General features: G+C 45.0%; 1 protein-coding gene and 1 long non-coding RNA gene across 6 annotated transcripts in view; one reads left to right on the top strand and one right to left on the bottom strand.

Moving 5' to 3' along the window:
• THSD4 (thrombospondin type 1 domain containing 4) overlaps nucleotides 1-18,408 on the bottom strand; it is a 571,839-nt gene that overhangs the window by 213,908 nt on the left and 339,523 nt on the right. The window contains exon 1 of one of the 3 annotated variants that reach the window (XM_032342610.1): nucleotides 401-490. The exons of the other annotated variants lie outside the window; for them this stretch is intronic. Coding sequence (XP_032198501.1) covers nucleotides 401-472 — 72 coding nt within the window. The 5' untranslated portion in view covers nucleotides 473-490. Of the gene's footprint in view, nucleotides 1-400; nucleotides 491-18,408 lie in introns of those variants that run through there. 3 annotated transcript variants of the gene reach the window in all.
• Nucleotides 577-18,408, top strand: part of LOC116590606 — a 31,276-nt gene continuing 13,444 nt past the window's right edge. For all 3 annotated transcript variants that reach the window (XR_004285674.1, XR_004285676.1, XR_004285675.1), the window contains exon 1: nucleotides 577-657. This is a non-coding gene — a long non-coding RNA (uncharacterized LOC116590606). The remainder of the gene's footprint in view (nucleotides 658-18,408) is intronic.

Here is an 18,408-nt window from a genome sequence, read left to right as displayed (position 1 = left end):
AGAAAAGCATTTCCTCTAGCATGCATATCCTCTCTCCAACACAAGAAACATTCTCAAAGGTAACGGTCCCTATCGGAATCTGACGTGCACATTTTTTTTTTTCCTGCAGCGGCAGAAAGAGAAATGTGCACGCTCCAGGCATCTGTCACCAAGGCCATGCCAATCGCCCAGGGTGGCAACTGTTTAGACAACCTCAGAATGAGATTTTAGAAATGACGGGATTCTTCAAGAAGAAAAGTCTTTCTGTAAGAAAAGGCAAAGCAAGCCTGAAAACGCAATATAAAGCATTACTCTTTGCACACCATAAAAACCCCGTTTCCTGATCCCTCTTGGTAGATAGAAAAGGAAATATAGTGCTGACAAAAATACAACTTCTGACAAGATATTTTATTTGGCTTACCTCTCCCCCAGGTCTTGCTAACACTGCTGTTTGAACGTGGAGCAATGTTAATATCAGGTAGCTGACAAACATTATTACCCAAAGTTAGAACTACCCTAGAGGAGAACTCCGTCTGCCAAGTGCTAACAGCTAGCAGATGCACTTGTGTCTCGGGATTCCAGCCCTGGAGTTCCGCTAGGCACCGCGCTGCTTCCCTCTGCTCTCCCTCACTGTACTACCCGGAGCTCCGAGCTCAGCCTCTGCTCTGAAGAAAACTGGTAAGCTGATCTCTTCATGTAATAACTTCTCCCGGCTGGGGGAGGGGACAGGAGCCAGCTGGGAGCTGGGGGGCTGCCTTGAACAGAAAGCAGAAAGGGGAGGGACAGAAATCAATGTGGAGTTCTGCATCTGGTCTCATTCATGCGAAGGGATCCAAGGTAAGCGCTCCACATGCAGGGGGAAAGCCCCGCTTCATCAAGAGTAGTGAGTTGCAGCAGGATGAGCTCCGGGCTGGGAGCTGGGAGACCCGGCGCCTTCCTAGTCCAGGATCTGCTACTGACAAACTGTCTGCCTGGATACGCTGCCAACCCATTACGGGCCTCAGTTGGTTTTCTCGCTGGTATGGTCAAGGGCCGGGTGGATGACCTCTGTGTTCCCTTTCAGTTCTGACTTGAAGGCTGTAGCAATCTGGGCAGTCAAAGGCTGCGTTACCAAGGGCAGCCACAAAGGGGAAAGAAGCCACAAGGATGCTGTGTGTTTATGCACCAGCCACAAGGGCATGAATGGATGGGGACCCAAGAAGCCACTCTGGCCCCCACTTGCTGCCTCCCTGGGTCACTGTGCCTAACCAAGAGCTTGACAAATTCTTGCAGATGATGTAAAAATAAATGATAAGCGGGGAGCAAGTGAAGCCCAGGGGCTAGACGGCGCTGGCACAGTGCACTGAAAAGCAGGATGATTTTCAAGAAATATTTCTGGGTAGAATCAGTTGACCACCAACATGGGGCTTGGGGACACAGGGAACACAAGATCTGGCTGGAGAGTGGGTCCAGCCGAAGCCTACAGTCCACTTGAGATGCACCCTAAGTGGCCATCTCTTATTATGAAATAACAGAGCCCATTGTCTAAAATAGGCGGAGAATCCATCAAGTATTAGATTCTGCTTAGGACAGGCTCAAGAAAGCATTCTGAGGAGAAAGGAGAAAACACCAGCATGACGCAGTGGGATGGCCTGGGCCCTGGACCCAGGGAGATGTTGTTTCAAAGCCCAGGTCTACCACTAACTCCCCGTGGGTTTGCGGGAGAGTATTTAACTCCAGTGGACCCTGGTTGCCCCACCTGTGAAACGGGGAAAGGCCATCTTATGGCTCTGATGACCATCAAGGATGTCACCAAGGCACAAAACTTGGCATAGTTCCAGACACACAGTAAGTGCCAAAGATACCAGCTTTTTCTCTGATCTGAAATTAATATCGACACTCTGTCCCAGCAAGGGAATTAATCAATACTTGAAAAGCACCCGGCTGTGGGCATTTTTCTTGCCTTAATCGGGAAACTTTAAACCAACTGCCATTTGGAACCATCTCAGTCGGGGATACTGTCTCCAGTGAGAGAAAGGAAGGACGAAGTTTCTTCTCTTCCCCATCCTCCTCTTCTGCCTCCTTCCTGTTCATTATTATTATTATTATTATTATTACTGGTTAGGCTTGGGTCTGCCAGGCTAGCTGGCTGGAAACACAGAGTCATGCATTCAACAACCCACCCCCACCCCCACGCCCCAACGGAGATGCAGACATTGTCTAAGAAAGTCAAGGTTCTCCAAAGACCAGGGGCTCTTGTCTGGTCCAGGGTTTGGGAAACCTTCTGTAATGGGTCAGAAAGTAAATATTTTGGGCCTTGCAGAGAGCATAGGGTTTCTGTGGCAGCTATTCAATCCTGTCCTGGTTGAACACAAGCAAGCGGCCAGAGACAAAATATACACTAAAGGGTGGGGCTGTGCTCCAAAAAAAACTTTGTTTATGGAAGAGGCAGCAGGCCAGATTTGGCCCTAGTTTGCCAGCCCCTGGTATGGACAACTTCCCAATTGTCCCTCAACCCACTGCAATCTGACTTTTGACCTTTCTCTACAACAAGGGCTCTGGAAATGTCTCCGATGACCCCTGTGTCATAAAATGCAGAGGCTAATTCGTAGGGCTTACCTTATTTGACCTCTTTGCAGCATTAATCACGTCCTCAATTTTTTAATATATGGTAAAACATGCACACCCTAAAATGTTACCACTTTCAACATTTTTTACGTGCACAATTCAGGGGCATTTAGTCCATTCACGGTGTTGTGCAACGCATCACCATCCCCCATTTCTAGTACTTTTTTCACTGTCTCAAGCAGAAACTCTGCATCCATTAAGCAAGAACTCGCTGAGTCTCCCTCCCCTCGATGAATTTACCTTCTCTAGGTTCCTCATCGAATAGTAATCATACCATAGCTGTCCTTTGGTGTCTGACTTATTCCACTTAGCGTGACATTTTTAAGGTTTATCTGTGTTGTAGCATGTATCAGTGCTTCTTTCTTTTTAAGGCTGAGCAATATTCCATCGTAGGTCTATACCACATTTTGTTTATCCATTCGCTTGTGGATGGACACTTGGGGTGTTTCTTCCAGTTCTTCCAGAAGACTGGCTCTTGTGAATGATGTTGCTCTGAACAGGAGTGTGCAAGTCCCTGGTTGAGTCCTGCCTTCCGTTCTTTGGGGCATATACCAAGGAGGGGAGTTGCTGTATCATATGATAATTCTACATTTGACTTTTTGAGGAACACCCAACCATTTCCCACAGTGGCCATTATCAGGTTATATTTCCACTGGCAATGCATGAAGGTTCCAATTTCTCCATATCCTCTCTAATGGTTTTATTTTCCACTTTTTATTTATAACAGTCATCTTCAGGGTTATGAAGTTCATGTGCTCCCTTCAGAACCACTCTCTTCCCTTAGCTTCCAGACCACCAAGCTCCTATTTTCCTTTGCCTCCAAATAGCCAACATTCTTTGAACACCAAGAGCCCAGCATTATTCTAGGAACTGTCCATAGAGTGTGTCACATAACCCTGACAACAGCCTTATTAGATTAAATAGCTTGTTCTGTGTCACACAACAGGTTGGTAGCAGAGCCAGAATTCTGGCCCTGGCAGCCTGCTTCTAGGACCTGGCTCTCAATGACTACATTGCACTGTCACCACTTCCTCTGGACACGCTCCAGTTCCCTTGCTACTGCCTGTGTCTATCCCTTAAATGGTTGTGTTCTACACCCTCTCTTCTCTAACCCCTCTCCCTGGGTCATGTCACCCTCTCACTGGTGCCAACCACTCTTTATATGCACAGCGGTCTACAACCAGCTCTCCCCACTGACCCGCCAGCCACTGTATCCAGTTCCCTAATGTGTACTTGGATCTCTCAAATGTACCCCAAATTCAACAGTTCCAAGGCTGAACTGCTTCCCTGACCCGTGTTCCTCTGGTATCTCCATCTCAGTGAATGACATCATTACCCATCTTATTCCCAGAGGTTGAAAACTGGGTGTTATCTTGAGCCTCCCTACTGCCTCACTTACTTGTCTAAACCATCACCTAGTCTGATTGAGTCTTCTTCTAGAGATCTCTGCATCCTTCCCATGGCCTCAGACTCCTGCCCCTGCTCCCATCTGGGCCTCTACCATCTGTTGTTGACTTTCTATATAGCTTGACCTTGTAAGCTCTTGCTCTGGTCTTTCTCCTTCTAGCCTTCTTCCCCACTACAACCACTGGCATTCTTCTAAAATGTGAATCTTATCAAGTCACTCCTCTGATTCCTTTTTGTTTGACTTTTTATTTTGAAATAATTTCAAATTTATAGAGTAGTTGCAAAGATGGCACAGAGTCATGGTATATCTTCCCCCAGCTCCTTGTAACATTAACGTCTTAGACAGCAATGATCTGTATCTTTATGCAGACTAGGACATTAACACTGGCCCCAAATTAACGAACAGAAGGACTTTATTCCATTTTCCCAGTTTTCCCCCAAATGTCTTTTTTCTGTTCCAGGACCCAGTCCAGGACCCCATGCTGCACTGAATAATAGATGAGTCTCCTTAGCTTTTTCTGATAGGAGACAGTTTTCCTCCCTTTGTTTCTCATGACCTTGACATTTCTGAAGAGTCCTGGTCAGGAATTCTGTGCAATGTCCCTCAGTTTGATTTTTACCGAGTGTTCTGTCATGATTAGACTAAAGTCACGGGGTTTGGAGTAGAAGTGACGTATCCTTCCCATCACCTTGTCAGGGGTACCCTCTGTGAACATGGCAGTCTGGTGACGTTAACCTTGATCGCTTGGTTAAGGCGATGTCTGCCAAGTTTGCTCACTGTAGTTATTATTTTTCCTTTTCTATACCCTATTCATTAGAAGTGAGCCAGTAAGTCCAGTGGAATTAAGCCCCCACTTCCTGGAGGGGGGGTATCAAAGCACGTTTGGACAGATGTTAAAACCATCAAAATAATTAATACATATTTGGGGAGGTATACTTTGAGGCTATGCAAATATCCCATTTCTCAAAGTGTCGCCCACCAATTTAAATATTCATCAGTAGATCTTGCCTGTAGCAGTTATTATTGTACTGTTTTAAATGGTGATTTTCTGCTTCCCACATGCATTCTACCCATCTATTAATCAGAATTCATCAGAAGGGAAGATTTGTTCTTCTCCTACCTTTATTAACTCAATCATTTATTTATTCTTCCCTGCTTCTTAAAATATTTTGATGGCTCAAGGAAGAAGTCTAAGCTCCTTAATATGGCACTTGGAGGCTCTTTGTAATCTGGTCTCTTCCTGCCCTTCTAGATTGCTCCCCCTCTCTTCTGTTCACACACTCCACTCTCCAGACATCCCGACATCCAAGAAGTTATCCTCAAATGCCATGTGTCCTTGTGCTCTGGGCCTTCCTGCCTCATGCCGGTCCCCTCCTCTAGAATGTCCTTCCCCGTCCCCACTGGGTTAGCTCCATCACTCTCTGCCTCTTTGAAAACTCAGCTTGCATTGTTTCTAAGCACGAAATACTGGAAACCCCCTAAATGTTCAGCAGGAAAGACGAAAGGAGTAATGTGTGACATCCATAATGTGGGATACTCTACAGCATGTAGGGGCACCTGGGTGGCTCAGTGGGTTAAGCCTCTGCCTTCAGCTCAGGTCGTGATCCCAGGATCCTGGGATCGAGCCCCACATCGTGTTCTCTGCTCAGCAGGGAGCCTGCTTCCCCCGCTCTCTCTGCCTGCCTCTCTGCCTACTTGTGATCTCTGTCAAATAAATAATAAAATATAAATAAATAAATAAATAAATAAATACATAAAAACTCTATAGCATGTAAAATAGATAAATGAAAGGGGAAAAAATGAGCTTGCTTCCTATATAATGATATGAAACATCTCCAAGATCTGTTACTCAGTGAGAAAAGTAGGATGAACAATTATCGCCCAGTATTTGCACACTCATGTCACGATTACTCCTATACCTATCATCTACCTGTGGAAGAACACCCTAGAGACTGGCCAAAATGGGCTGCCTCCACGAAGTCAGCAGCTTCAGGGCAGAAATGGGAGGGCAACTGATTACTATATAGTCACTGGGTCACCTGTGGACAATGAACCTTTGAAATGGAGTTGTTCCACATTGTGATGCATTATATGTAAGGTACACTTTGTACCTGTTCAAAGACTTGGTACAAGAAAAAAAAAAAGAATGTAAAGCATCTCATTAATAGTTTTTATGCTGATTAGATGATGAAATGATAATCATATATATGTATATATATAGGGTTAAATAAAATAAAGGGTTAAAATTAATTTTCCTTGTTTTACTTCTAAAAATGTGGCTACTAGGAAGATTTTCCTTTTTTATTTTTTAAAGATTTTACTTATTCATCTGAGAGAGAGAGTGAGCACGAGCAGGGTAAGGGGCCAAGGGAGAAGGAGGTTCTCTGCTGAGCAGGAAGCCTGATGCAGGGCTCAACCAGGGGACTCTGGGATCATGACCTGAGCCAAAGGCAGAGGCTTAACCCACTGAGCCACCCAGGTGCCCCTACTAGGAAGATTTTAAATCACATCTTATCTTCTGTTGGATAGCCCTTCTATAGCCTTTTCATACTCACTGAATTGTCAAACATGTGAATCAACTCCTATTCCAAAAACAAATAAAAGTGAAGTAACAGTAATAATGACAGTTAATGATATAAATAAATAAATGCACAAACCCTCCCACCACCCCCTCAGTGATCTGCTCACATGTCACCTTTTCTGAGAGTTGCGACTTGCTAGGCTCCCTGACAAGCTCAGGGCAGTGCCCCTGGCCTGTGTCCTCGGGCATCTTCTGATGACCTTCAACACTATATCTGTCCCACTGTACTGTTCATTGTTACCTAACATATCTGCCTTCCTCAACAGAGAGCAAGGCCTTGATGACAGGAGATGTGTCTTTTTGTGTTGCCAAGACTCTGCACATGGCCAGCCTTTTCACTGTCTGCTGACTAGAGAATGGACACAGGGGAGGGTCCAGTAGGATACTGTCGTAGCTTGTGACGGGCGGTCTTCTGATGGTGTGCCTTGGAAACCACGAAGGGGAAAATGAAAAGGAGAAGTTCTCAGAAGGTACAGCCCTCACGGAAACAATTTCTAACTGAACTTTTGGGTGACCCAGATAGGGAGAATATGAGTGAGCGGAGGACATGGGTGTATCAGAAAACTGGGAAGCAAAGGTTTTCCTAAAGCCACACATTTCACGTAAAATGGGATCACGCACTTCTGCCTTAATCATGACAAACAAAGAATAAACCCACAGCCGACAGCCCCTCTCAGGCTATTTTATTTCCCTTAAAAACTGTCTGTCCTTTTATGAAGGAGGAAGTGAGATGTAGCCCTCCCCGCAGAAGGATATACTGTATGGTTAAGCTGTTAAAATGATGTTTATTTCCTTAAAGATGCTTACATTGTGCGGAATGGGTCGGAAAAGCCTCTGTCACGAACTTGCCTATGGGTCTGGGAGCAGAAGCAGGTGTTAGTAATTAGCTCTCCCTTTGTGTGGACCCAGGAGTCATTACATAGCCAAGGGAGCGGGAAATGAGCAAAGGAAAGAAACGTTCTCGGTCCCACTGCCCTTGAACACAAGGAGAGCCACGAGAGCCTAAAGCAAAGGGAGTCACCGCATCCTTCCCTTTCTCTGGTGTCTGCCTGAAAGGGCCACAGCCTGGCGGCATGGACACCTGTCACCAATGGGGAAGCGGTGCACGTAGGCTGAGCACCTCTTGGGGTGGCTGAAAGGGCGGCTGTGTTCCCTGGGTCGCCTTTGAAGTGTGCCAAGCCCTCCACAGACTCTGTCAGGTAGGTATGCGCCCAGAGCACTGAGGGCCGGCTCACCTCAAGTCTGCCAGCACGCTGGGAGAGAGCTGACTCAGAGAAGCCATCACGCCATTCTCAGGTTGACCACAGTCTGTATTTTATGCCTTCATTCCATGGCAGAGGTTCTCACATCGTGGTCCCTGGATTGACATCACCAGGGAACTTGTCAGAAATGAAAATTCCGGGATGCCTGGGTGGCTCAGATGGTGACATGTCTGCCTTTGGCTCAGGTCATGATCTCAGAGTCCTTAGATGCAGCCCCGTGTCAGGCTCCTCACTCAGTGGGGAGTCTGCTTCTCTCCCTCGCCCTCTGCCTCTCCCTCTGCTTGTGCTCTGTCTCTCTCAAATAAATAAATAAAATCTTGAAAAAAAAAAAAAACCACACACATAAATACTTACTGAATCGGTGGCATCTGGGGGTCCATGGATTTGTGTTGCAACAAGCCCCATGGGGTCCCACTAAAGCTTGAGACCTGCTCCAAGACATGGTTCTGTCTAGCAACCCTTAATTCAAGTTGTAGAACTTAAAAATATTATTTTATAGAAACATGTTTTATTAGCAAATGTGACTATTAGATATTAAAACTTAGTCTAGAGCTGTAATAGTTAAAACAGTGGCAAATACTAGCAGGGTCGGAAAGATGGATTATTTCCAGAACTGAACATGGAAAGGATTTAATATGCAGCCAAGGAATCATTTCAAGTCAGCAAGGAAAGGGTGACAACGGTTCAGAATACTGCTAACCACTTCGCAAGTAGGTAAAATTATTTTCCTGCTGTACAGCATGTGCCAAAAACAAACGGCAGGTAGATTCAGGATTTTAATGCAAACAATAGAAGAATCAATCAATATAAGAAAACAGGTCAACATTTCTATATTCTTGGAGCTGGGAAGGATTTTTTAGCAAGTCTCTAACAAAGGCAGAAATCATAAAAGGAAGGATTTATATAATTTTTTATGATTCTATTTATTTAAAATACTATAAACAAAATTAAAAGTCAAATACACAGTAGAAAATGTATTGATCCTGTTTATTGGCTAAGATATGATCAGCAAAAGCATTCCCGTCCTCACAGACCCTACCGGTAGGTGCAGGAAGCCAACATTAATGAGACCCCCAAGTAAATAGAAATTGCAACGTGGAAAGGGCTTAAAAGGAAAGATGTGTGAGGAGCTAGAGGCCTAGCCTCATTAGGGAAAAAATGGGAAAAATGGAAAGGGTGGAAAAGTCTCAAAAAATCCTATTCCATCTTTTGAAGAAAATCAAACCCATGATAAAACCACTTGCATTAGCAACCAATGGCTTTTCTGAGGACCCGAGAGGAAGCAGGTGCGTGCGGATGGAGAGAGTGAGCAAGTGTGGGCCACCCCGTTGCATTAGGCTCAAGGCCAAGAGGGGGCTGGACAAAGAGTTTTGTCCTTTTCCTACTGAGAATCTATTTGAAGGACACAGGTGGCCCTTACGGGATTAGATTTGCATTTTGAAAGGCCACTGTGTAATGGAGTAAGGGCTGGAGAGAGGCATGACTGGAAACTGGAACACCAGGTAGGAGAAGGCGGCTGGGGGCCGGATGAAAAGGGAGAAGACCAGGACGGCGGAGAGAGGGAATGATTTCAATGATAATTTACAACACAGATAATGGAAAGGGGTTTTATGTATTTAAAAACCCATATATCAGATAAAGACTATTTTAATAGTGAATGGCTAGAAGCAATGTAAATACATTATGGTATCTTCAAAAAGTAAAATCTTATCCAGTCATTTAAAATGATCCTGTCCTATATTGGAGACTATGGGCAACTTTCTTTTTTTTATAAGATTTTATTTATTTATTTGACAGACAGAGATCACAAGTAGGCAGAGAGGCACGCAGAGAGAGAGAGGAAGGGAAGCAGGCTCCCTGCTGAGCAGAGAGCCCAATGTGGGGCTGGATCCCAGGATCCTGGGATCATGACCTGAGCCAAAGGCAGAGGCTTTAACCCACTGAGCCACCCAGGCGCCCCATATGGGCAACTTTTGATGTTATATTGTTTTAAGAGAAAAATAGGTCACATATATGGGAGGACATTCTTTTCGGCAAATGGTGCTGGGATAACTGGATATCCATGTGCAAGAGACTGAAGGTGGACCCTCACCTAACACCACGCAGAAAAATTAATTCAGAACGGATCACAGGTCGTGACAGGCAAGGTAATGAAAATCTGACATTACTTGGCAAAGGAAAGTTAAGAGAGCAGATGGAATCAGATGGTTTTGAAAGAGGGGGCTTATCTTAGGATATCCAGGTGGGCCCAATGTAACCCCAAGGGTCCTGAAATATGGAAGAGTGAGACTGAAGAGGAAGTGGGAGTGATTCAATGTGAGAACTCAGCATGCCATTGTTGGCCTTGAAGATGAAAGGGAGTCGTGAGCCAAAAGAGGTGGGCAGCCTCTAGAAAATGGAAGAGGCAAGAAGGCAGGGATTCTGCCCTACAGACCCCACAAGGAATGCAGCCTTGCCGACACTTTGGTTTTAGCCTGGTAAAACTCACTTCAGACTTCTGACGTCCAGAGCTGTAAGAAAATCAATCTGTGTTGGGTTACTGACCCAAATTTGGGAGCTAAAGCTATAAAACCCTTAGAAGAAAATACCATAGTAACTTCATGACCTTGGGTCATGATGGTTTCTTAGATATGACACCAAAAGCACAAGTGTCAAAAGGAAAAACACAGGACTTCATGAAAATCGAAGACTTCTGGGGTGTTAGGTGGCTCAGTTGGTTAAGTGTCTGCCTTCGGCTCAGGTCAGATCCCAGGTTCCTGGGATCAAGACCCACATCAGGCTCCCTGCTGAGGGGAGCAGCTCCCTTCCCCCCTCTCCTGCCCTTCCCCCGCTCATACTCTCTCTTTCTCAAATAAATAAAATCTTTTCAAAAACTGAAGACTTCTGTGCTGCTAGTGATATCACCAAGAAAATGAAAAGACAATCCACAAAGTGGGAGAAAATATTCACAAATCATACATCTGATAAGGAACGTGTATCCAGAATATATAAAAAATATTCTTACAACGTAATAATAAAAAGATAATCCAATTAAAAGTAGGCAAAGGATGTGACTAGACATTTCTCAGAAGAAAATAACACAAATGGCCAACAAGCACATGAAAAGATGCTCCACATCATTAGGGAACTGACAAAACCACAATAAAACCACTTCATGCCCCCTAGTAAAAAAAATATAGGTAATAAAAAATGTTGGTGAGAATATGCAGAACTTGGAACCCCCCACGCACTACCGGTGATAACGTAAAATGGTGCAGTCACTGTGGCCCCCAGCGGGGCATCAGCAACATAGAATTGAATGTAGTGTTAGTGTAATACCCAGAGATTTTGATCCAATGTGTGTATCTAAGAGAAATGAATACAGAGGCCCACACAAAAACGTGAACATGGATGCACATGGTAGCAATGTTCATAATAGCCCCAAAGTGGAAACAACTCAAGTGCCCATCACAGGACAAGAGGATAAATAAAATGTGGTACACCCATACAATGGAATGTAACTGGACAATAAAGAGAAATGAGGGTCCTTGAAAATATTATGCTAAGTGAAAGAAGAGAGTCACAAGAGACCACTTCTGTAAGACCACTTATTATCCATGTAAATGAAATGTCCAGGAGGGGCAAATTTATAGGGACAGAAAGCAGACTGTTAGTTTCCCAGGTCCAACACATGTGAAGAGGGATGGAAAAGGCCAGCGAGTGGGTACAGGATTTTTTTTTTTTTAGGGAGATGAAAATCTCTGAAAATTGGTTTGTGGCAATGGTTATACAACTCTGAATATACTAAAATATGGCATTGTACACTTTTAGTGTGAATGGTATACATGAATTATTTCCTAATTAAGCTGTTTTAAAAAAAAAAAAAAAAAAAAAAAAAAAAGTAGGCCAGGGCGCCTGGGTGGCTCAGTCAGTTAAGCATCTGATTCTTGGTTTCGGCTCAGGTTGTGATCTCAGGGTCATGAGATCAAGCCCTGTGTCAGGCTCCGTGCTCAGTGTGGAGTCTGCTGGTCCCTCCCCCTCGCTCCTCCTCATGCTCTTTCACTCTCTCAAATACATAAATATAATCTTTAAAAAAAAAAAAAAAAGTAGGCCATTACTCAGCCATAAAAAAGAATGAAATCTTCCAATTGCAACGACGTGGATGGGACCAGAGGATATTATGCTAAGCGAAATGAGTCAGTCAGAGAAAGACAAATACCATATGATTTCACTCACATGTGGAATTTAAGAAACAAAACAAATGAACGCAGGAGAAGGGAAGGGAAGGGAAAAATAAAGTAAGATGAAAACAGAAAGGGAGGCAAACCATAAACGACTCTTAACTCTAGACCACAAACGGAGGGTTACTCGAGGAGAGCTGGGGGTGGGGGTGGGGTAACTCGGTGCCGGGCATCAAGGAGGGCACTTATTGTAATGAACGCTGGGTGTTTCATGCAACTGGTGAATCACTAAACTCTACCTCCAAAACTAATAATATACTATATTCTAACTCACTTGAGTGAAAAAAAGCAAAAGTAGGCCATTATATGGTATCCTTAATATAATTCTATTTTGGGTAAACAGAAAGGGTGATTTATCACATTCTTGTTCTTAAAAATTTAGTTATGCTTAAGAAAATTTAGTTATTCTTTTTCTACAATGAGCAGTAGAAAAAATAAAGTTAAGAAAAACAAAATTATTTTCCTTTGGAAGAAATGGTGTCTTTGACCAATGGGAAAGCCCCCGCAGCGTCAGCTCCCCAAGGAAGAGACACAGATCCACTGCGAAAACGGAATGTGAACAACCACTGAACATCGGCGGTAAACGAAAGAATCACAAAAACCAAACAACCTGATGCCAGGTTCCCATGATGCCCTGGAAATAACTTCAGTGAATGACGAACAACCATCACGGGCAGGAGTGCGGGAAGCGGGCCGTCGGACCCAGGGCGGGTGAGAAGGAAAACCAGAACAGGTGCTCTGGGCTCCTCCAGCTTTGCTGTGCACACAAGTCACTCGGCCGCCTCCGTGAAGAGCCACCCAAGGAACTTCCTACCCGGGGCCTCCTTTCATCCCCCTTTTCTCGATCTTCTGCTCTCTTCCCTGCGTCCCTCCTCCCAGCATAGAAGCTGGCTGGCAGGAAGAGCCGCAACGCCATACCGCGGCTGGGAGCTGTGACTTCTGTTAACCTCGGCTTGCTGGAAGCAGCAGTGATCTTGGCATTGACTCTAATGGGTCCCCGAGCTCTGAAACAGCCGTTCTGATAGCTAGTAATCTGCTCCGCCAGCGCATTCCAGGCTTGCAGACAGCGCTGGTTCAGTTTTTAGCAATAATTTCTACCAGGGGTATTTTATTTTCTTCTCCCCAGAGATTAAAAAAAAAAAAAAAGAAGGAAAAAAAAAAAAGATTTGAAGATAACGTGACGGTGTAGCCGGTTAAGCCGTGGCAAGAAGTCAATACAAATTGTAAAAGTAGATACCGCAGCTCAAAGCTTGGCCCTGTGGCTCCAACGGATGTCGAGGTGAGCGGTCTAGGATACTTTACAAGTCTCCGAGGGTGAAAATTCATGCTCCTAAGTGTAATTCCAAAGCAAAATCCAATAAACCAAATCATTAAGAAAGAGGTCAAGGTTTCAATAGTTATTGGGTGTATTATTTAATATTTATTGTGCCAGGCATTAGGCTGGGAGGTAGACATGATCCCCATTTAATCCTCAACTCCTGTGGGTTATGTATCCCCTGATTTTATGATTGACGGAGCTGAAGACTGAGAAAAGTAAAACTATTTTCAGTATACTTTATGTATGTAGGATGCTTCAGAAAAATCTGGGTGGGTTTTTGTTTTTGTTTTCTTTTTTAGATTTTATTTATTTATTTGAGAGTAAGAGCAAGCGCACAAGTAGGCAGACGGACAGAGTGAAAGGAGGAAGTGGACTCCCCGCTGAGCAGAGAGCCGGACGCAGAACTCCATCCCAGGACCCTGGGATCATGACCTGAGCTGAAGGCAGACGCTTAACCCACTAAGCCACTCAGGTGTCCCCAAAATTTTAGTTTTCTAATTTCAGAACTTCTAATAATCTAGAGAAACATAATTATCTTCATTTCTTCTGTCTTTACTGAGTTCCCCCTTCCCAGCCCAGCACCTGGCGTCAGGAGTGGTTAATCTAATTTAAAATGGAATAAATGTAGTTAATCATTAACCTTGGCTTTCAGCTGAAACTGTTAGGCAAAAAAAAAAAAAAACAAATAGATTCCACACTGACAGAGAACTTTGTTCCATATTTCTTACAGTCAATATACACAGTGTATACACAATATATACCGTCTTACAATCAATATACATAGTCTGTTTTGAATGGGTAGACCGTGTAGTTAGTTTTTAATCAATTGGGAAATTTGTTTCCCCCCAGGAACAAAATATAAAAGGGTGCTATCGTGTTCAGAAGAATGTCAAGTGCCATCATAAAGGAAAGTTTTAAAAATTTACTTCTTGGGTCATCGAGATTATTATTAGTTCCCTCTTGTGTCAGGAAGATTGTTAGTAATACTAGCTGTTTTAACAGATTAACCTGGAGGTTCTAATGGCTTCATACCCAGAAAGTTTCTTTCTTGTTTGGGCCAAGTCCAGATGGTGGAGCAGGGGGCACTCTGCTCCACACGGGCACTTAGGGACCCAGGCTGTCAGAGGGCCTGCCCACTCCAGCATGTGGTGTCCAGGGTCGTCCTGGACACTGACATCCGTCCAGCAGATGGGGAGGGGAGAGAGTGGAGGATTGCCAGGCCTGGCCACCTTCCACTGGCCACATTCAGCTGCAAGAAGGCAGGGAAATATGAGACAGCTGTGAGCCTGGGCAAAATGAGTCATTGGTTTGGCAACGAACGGAACAGTCTACCAGAGCAGTCAGCATCTTCTGAAGGGGAGAGTTCATCCCCGTTAGTGGTGTTATGTAAAGTGTGATACAGGTTTCTAGTAAGGTGACTCTGGATAGCCCAGACTTCCTCCCCGCTATCTAGGAGGCTGAGTATCTGCTTCGGATCCAGGTCTGCTGCCTGACCCTGCTTCATCTAAGACCAGCCAAGACATCTGACAAGTATGCTCCAGAAGCAGGTCTCATACTCCCATCAGATGACGCACAGATACTCCAGTTCCAGAAACAGAAGCTGAGGCCCAGGCAGAGAGCTCTTGCTCATATTATGGGGTAAAGAGACGCAAGGAAATGAATAGTTACCAAGCGGCTACTTGAGCTGGCTCTGGACAGATATTATCTTATTTAATTTTAATAACCACAGAGGAAGGAATTTTATTTCTGTTTTCCACAATGGGAAGGCTGAGGCTCATGGAACAGGCTCCTCTCACAAGGCTGTGGCAATAAAAGAAGTGGACCCAGTCTAGGTCCTGTCTCGGTCTGTGTACTTTCCAACACACTTCCTCGGAGCCAGGAGCTCGCAATGGGGAGGAAGCACCTCACGACGCCCTCCATGGAAGCTCCCATGTCCTTTGGGGCCACCACTCTCAGCATCCAGGAGCTCCATGTACCGCAAAAATACCCACAATATATGGGGCCAGGGAACGTGCCTCTAATCCTTACTGCCGACCCCGACAAGGTAGAAGGATGAGGGCTGTTTCCAAGTGAGCTGTCCTCCGCTTTCAACTTCGGTGGCTTCCACTTTGCAAAGTTGGGGACTGACCGGAAAGCAGGAGATGCTGGCGTTCTTCAGTCTTACTGAAAGCAGTTTTCCTAGGCTCACGCGCGGCAGGTACCAGCAAAATATAACAATATAAATACAAACACGGGTCGGAAGCAGCAGAACCTGAGCAATCTCGATGAAGAGACTTAGCCGCAGAAGTTGAAGAAAATCCAAAAGAAGAATCAGGAATGTGAACTGAAGTGCCCGTGCGTGCGGGAGTGCATCCCGGAGCCTAACTGATGCTCCTGGGACAACGTCGGTGGTTTGTAACCTTTTTGTGTGTGTGTCCACAGCACACTTCCAAATTCTCAAATGTTTGGCTGCACATTTGAACGGCCTCAGAGGTAAACACGGATTATGAAAAACAAGGCTTCAAGAAGCTCCAAAGGTTCCCACAATTGTCACATGATTCACTCTCGCTGCCGCCCGTTTGAGAAAAATTGTTCACCTGCTTTTTTTTTTCTTCCCCAACAACTATTCCCAAGAAGTGTTTGCATATCTCAAGAAATGGCTGTTTTCCTTAAGGGCTAACTTGATGGGACGCCTGCCCCTTGCCCGTGGCACAGAAAAGTGTGGTTCATTCCCTGCCATGTCTGACAGACACCATAAGAGAATCTACTCGAGGCTGAAGCAAAAATGTCTTTTGCATCCAGAACAACATTTGGCATAAACTTAGGTACTGTGGCTCTGCACCCACCCATCGTGGGCTTTGGGGACTCAGACTGGCTAACTGGAAATGTGTCCACTGGGGGTCCTGGGTGGCTCCGTGGTTTAAAGCCTCTGCCTTCAGCTCAGGTCATGATCCCAGGGCCCTGGGATTAAGCCCTGCATCAGGCTCTCTGCTTAGCAGGGACCCTGCTTCCTCCTCTCTCTCTCTGCCTGCCTCTCTGCCCACTTGTCATCTCTGTCAAATAAATAAATAAAATCTTTAAAAAAAAAAAAAAAAAAGGAAATGTGTCCACTATAAGTCATGAGATTTGGGGCGCCTGGGTGACTCAGTGGGTTAAGCCTCTGCCTTCAGCTCAGGTCATGATCTCAGGGTCCTGGAACCGAGGCCCGCATTGGGCTCTCTGCTCGGCACAGGCTTGCTTCCCTCCCTCTCTGCCTGCTGCTCTGCCTACTTGTGATCTCTGTCAAATAAATAAACAAAATCTTAAAAAAAAAAAGTCATGAGATTTGCCCAAGTGGGATCCTAAACTCCCTTTTACGCACAGAGCTCTTCACCCAGCCCGTAAGCACACCAAGGGAGACTCAATGTCATGTTTCAAGTGCAGCCCAATGAAACAGTCTTTTTCAGGAGGAAAAGCAAACAAACAAACAAACAAACAACCCACCAAACCCAGCTTTAAAATAGAATCTCTAACTAGACCTAAGAACTGTGCCATAAAACTGCCAAGAATCATGGCATTTCTGTACTCGGTCAGCCTTTCAGGGACGGTCTCCTAACGAGAAAGAAGGAACTTGAAAATATTCTGCCTGTGCCAGTGATGTGTGATTTAAGAGAGGAAATACTTAGGGGCTTAAGAGACCTTTGCAGGGAGCCGGGAAGCTGGCTGCAAGTTTGAAGACATTTGCATTCCCTGGAATCCAGGCTCATTTATCTCTGGGAACCACCAGGATGTGGAGTCCATAAACTGTGATTTTAGAAGGTCCCTAAGTGAGCAATGAATCAGAACCAAATGAAACTCAGCGCAAGTGGGTAGCAATTTATCGTGGCTTTTCCCCCAGTATGTGAGGGAAAATTCAGACATCTGCAATGACGTGGTGATGAGTCCGTGAAAACACTTTACCATTTGATAATGAATCCAGGAGCAGAATGGGGCTGAACCAGGTTGGCTCTCCTCTCCTTGCCTCAATCCATTGAGCCCTGCTTCTTGGGTATCTGCTGTGCGCCCAGTGCTAGAAGCTCGTGCAGTCCCCTCCCTCTGGGCGGTCTCCAGGTCTTGAGGGGCTGGGGAGGGCAACTGAGTCTATAGTTAAGGATGCTAAGGCAGAGTTGCAGAGTATCAGATCTTCTCACCAGTGCCCACCGAGGACCATAGTTTCCTCATGCACTTATGCAGCCAGAGAGATTTCTCTGCTTCTCAAAAAATCCCCACTGCTTCTGACTTTCCAGCATGATTTAGGACACAGACTTCTGTGTCTGGGTCCCGTTTCCTCAGAGTTGGAATGTTCTGTCCATGGGCTGTGATAATGGTCCATTTTTTTCTAACTCATTGCTTGGGAAAACATCCCACTAATACCTAAAAACTTTGCATGAAGTTTGTTGTAAATCTGTTTAATTGACTCTCGACCTTGTAGTCTGAATAAACTTCTCCACGGGCACGGTTCAACCACCATCTCTCCCGATGGCTCCGAGCCCAGGCCTGACCTCGTCTCGTTCTGTATCCCACTGCTTTCTGCATATTTCCATGTCCAAGTCTTACCAACATTTGTAATCCAAAACATCTATAATTAAATTCATGACCTGGTGGTCATGAATGTCAGTGTTAACATTAGACTGCTTGAAGTCAAATTCTGGTTGTACCACACACTAGTCGTGTGCCCTTGGGCAAATCATTCCATGTCCATGAGCCCCATATTCTCCATCTATAAAAATCTGATCACTGATGGTACCTATCCCTTAGGGTTAGCCTGAGAGTTAAATGAGATCTTCAGGGTAAACGTGGTGTCTGATACATACTGAGAGCTCACTGCAAAATGGATGTCTAGATTTCTGTCATTGGTGCCAACCATTCTCTACCAAGATGGGGAATGCTAAAGATTGGAGGGTCCAGTGGTGGGATTTCCACAAAGGGGAGGTTGGGGTTGGTTCTCCCAGATATAAGGAAAGAAGGGCCCGCAGCTCATCCCCACCCTATGAATGCCACTAGGCATTCATACCACTCTTCCTGGTGTCCTTCAC

Source organism: Mustela erminea, chromosome 5 (assembly GCF_009829155.1).
Source record: "Mustela erminea isolate mMusErm1 chromosome 5, mMusErm1.Pri, whole genome shotgun sequence".
Classification (NCBI taxonomy): Eukaryota; Metazoa; Chordata; class Mammalia; order Carnivora; family Mustelidae; genus Mustela; species Mustela erminea.
The sequence above is the reverse complement of the archived record's forward strand: the minus strand, read 5'-3'. Positions and strand labels throughout refer to the sequence as shown.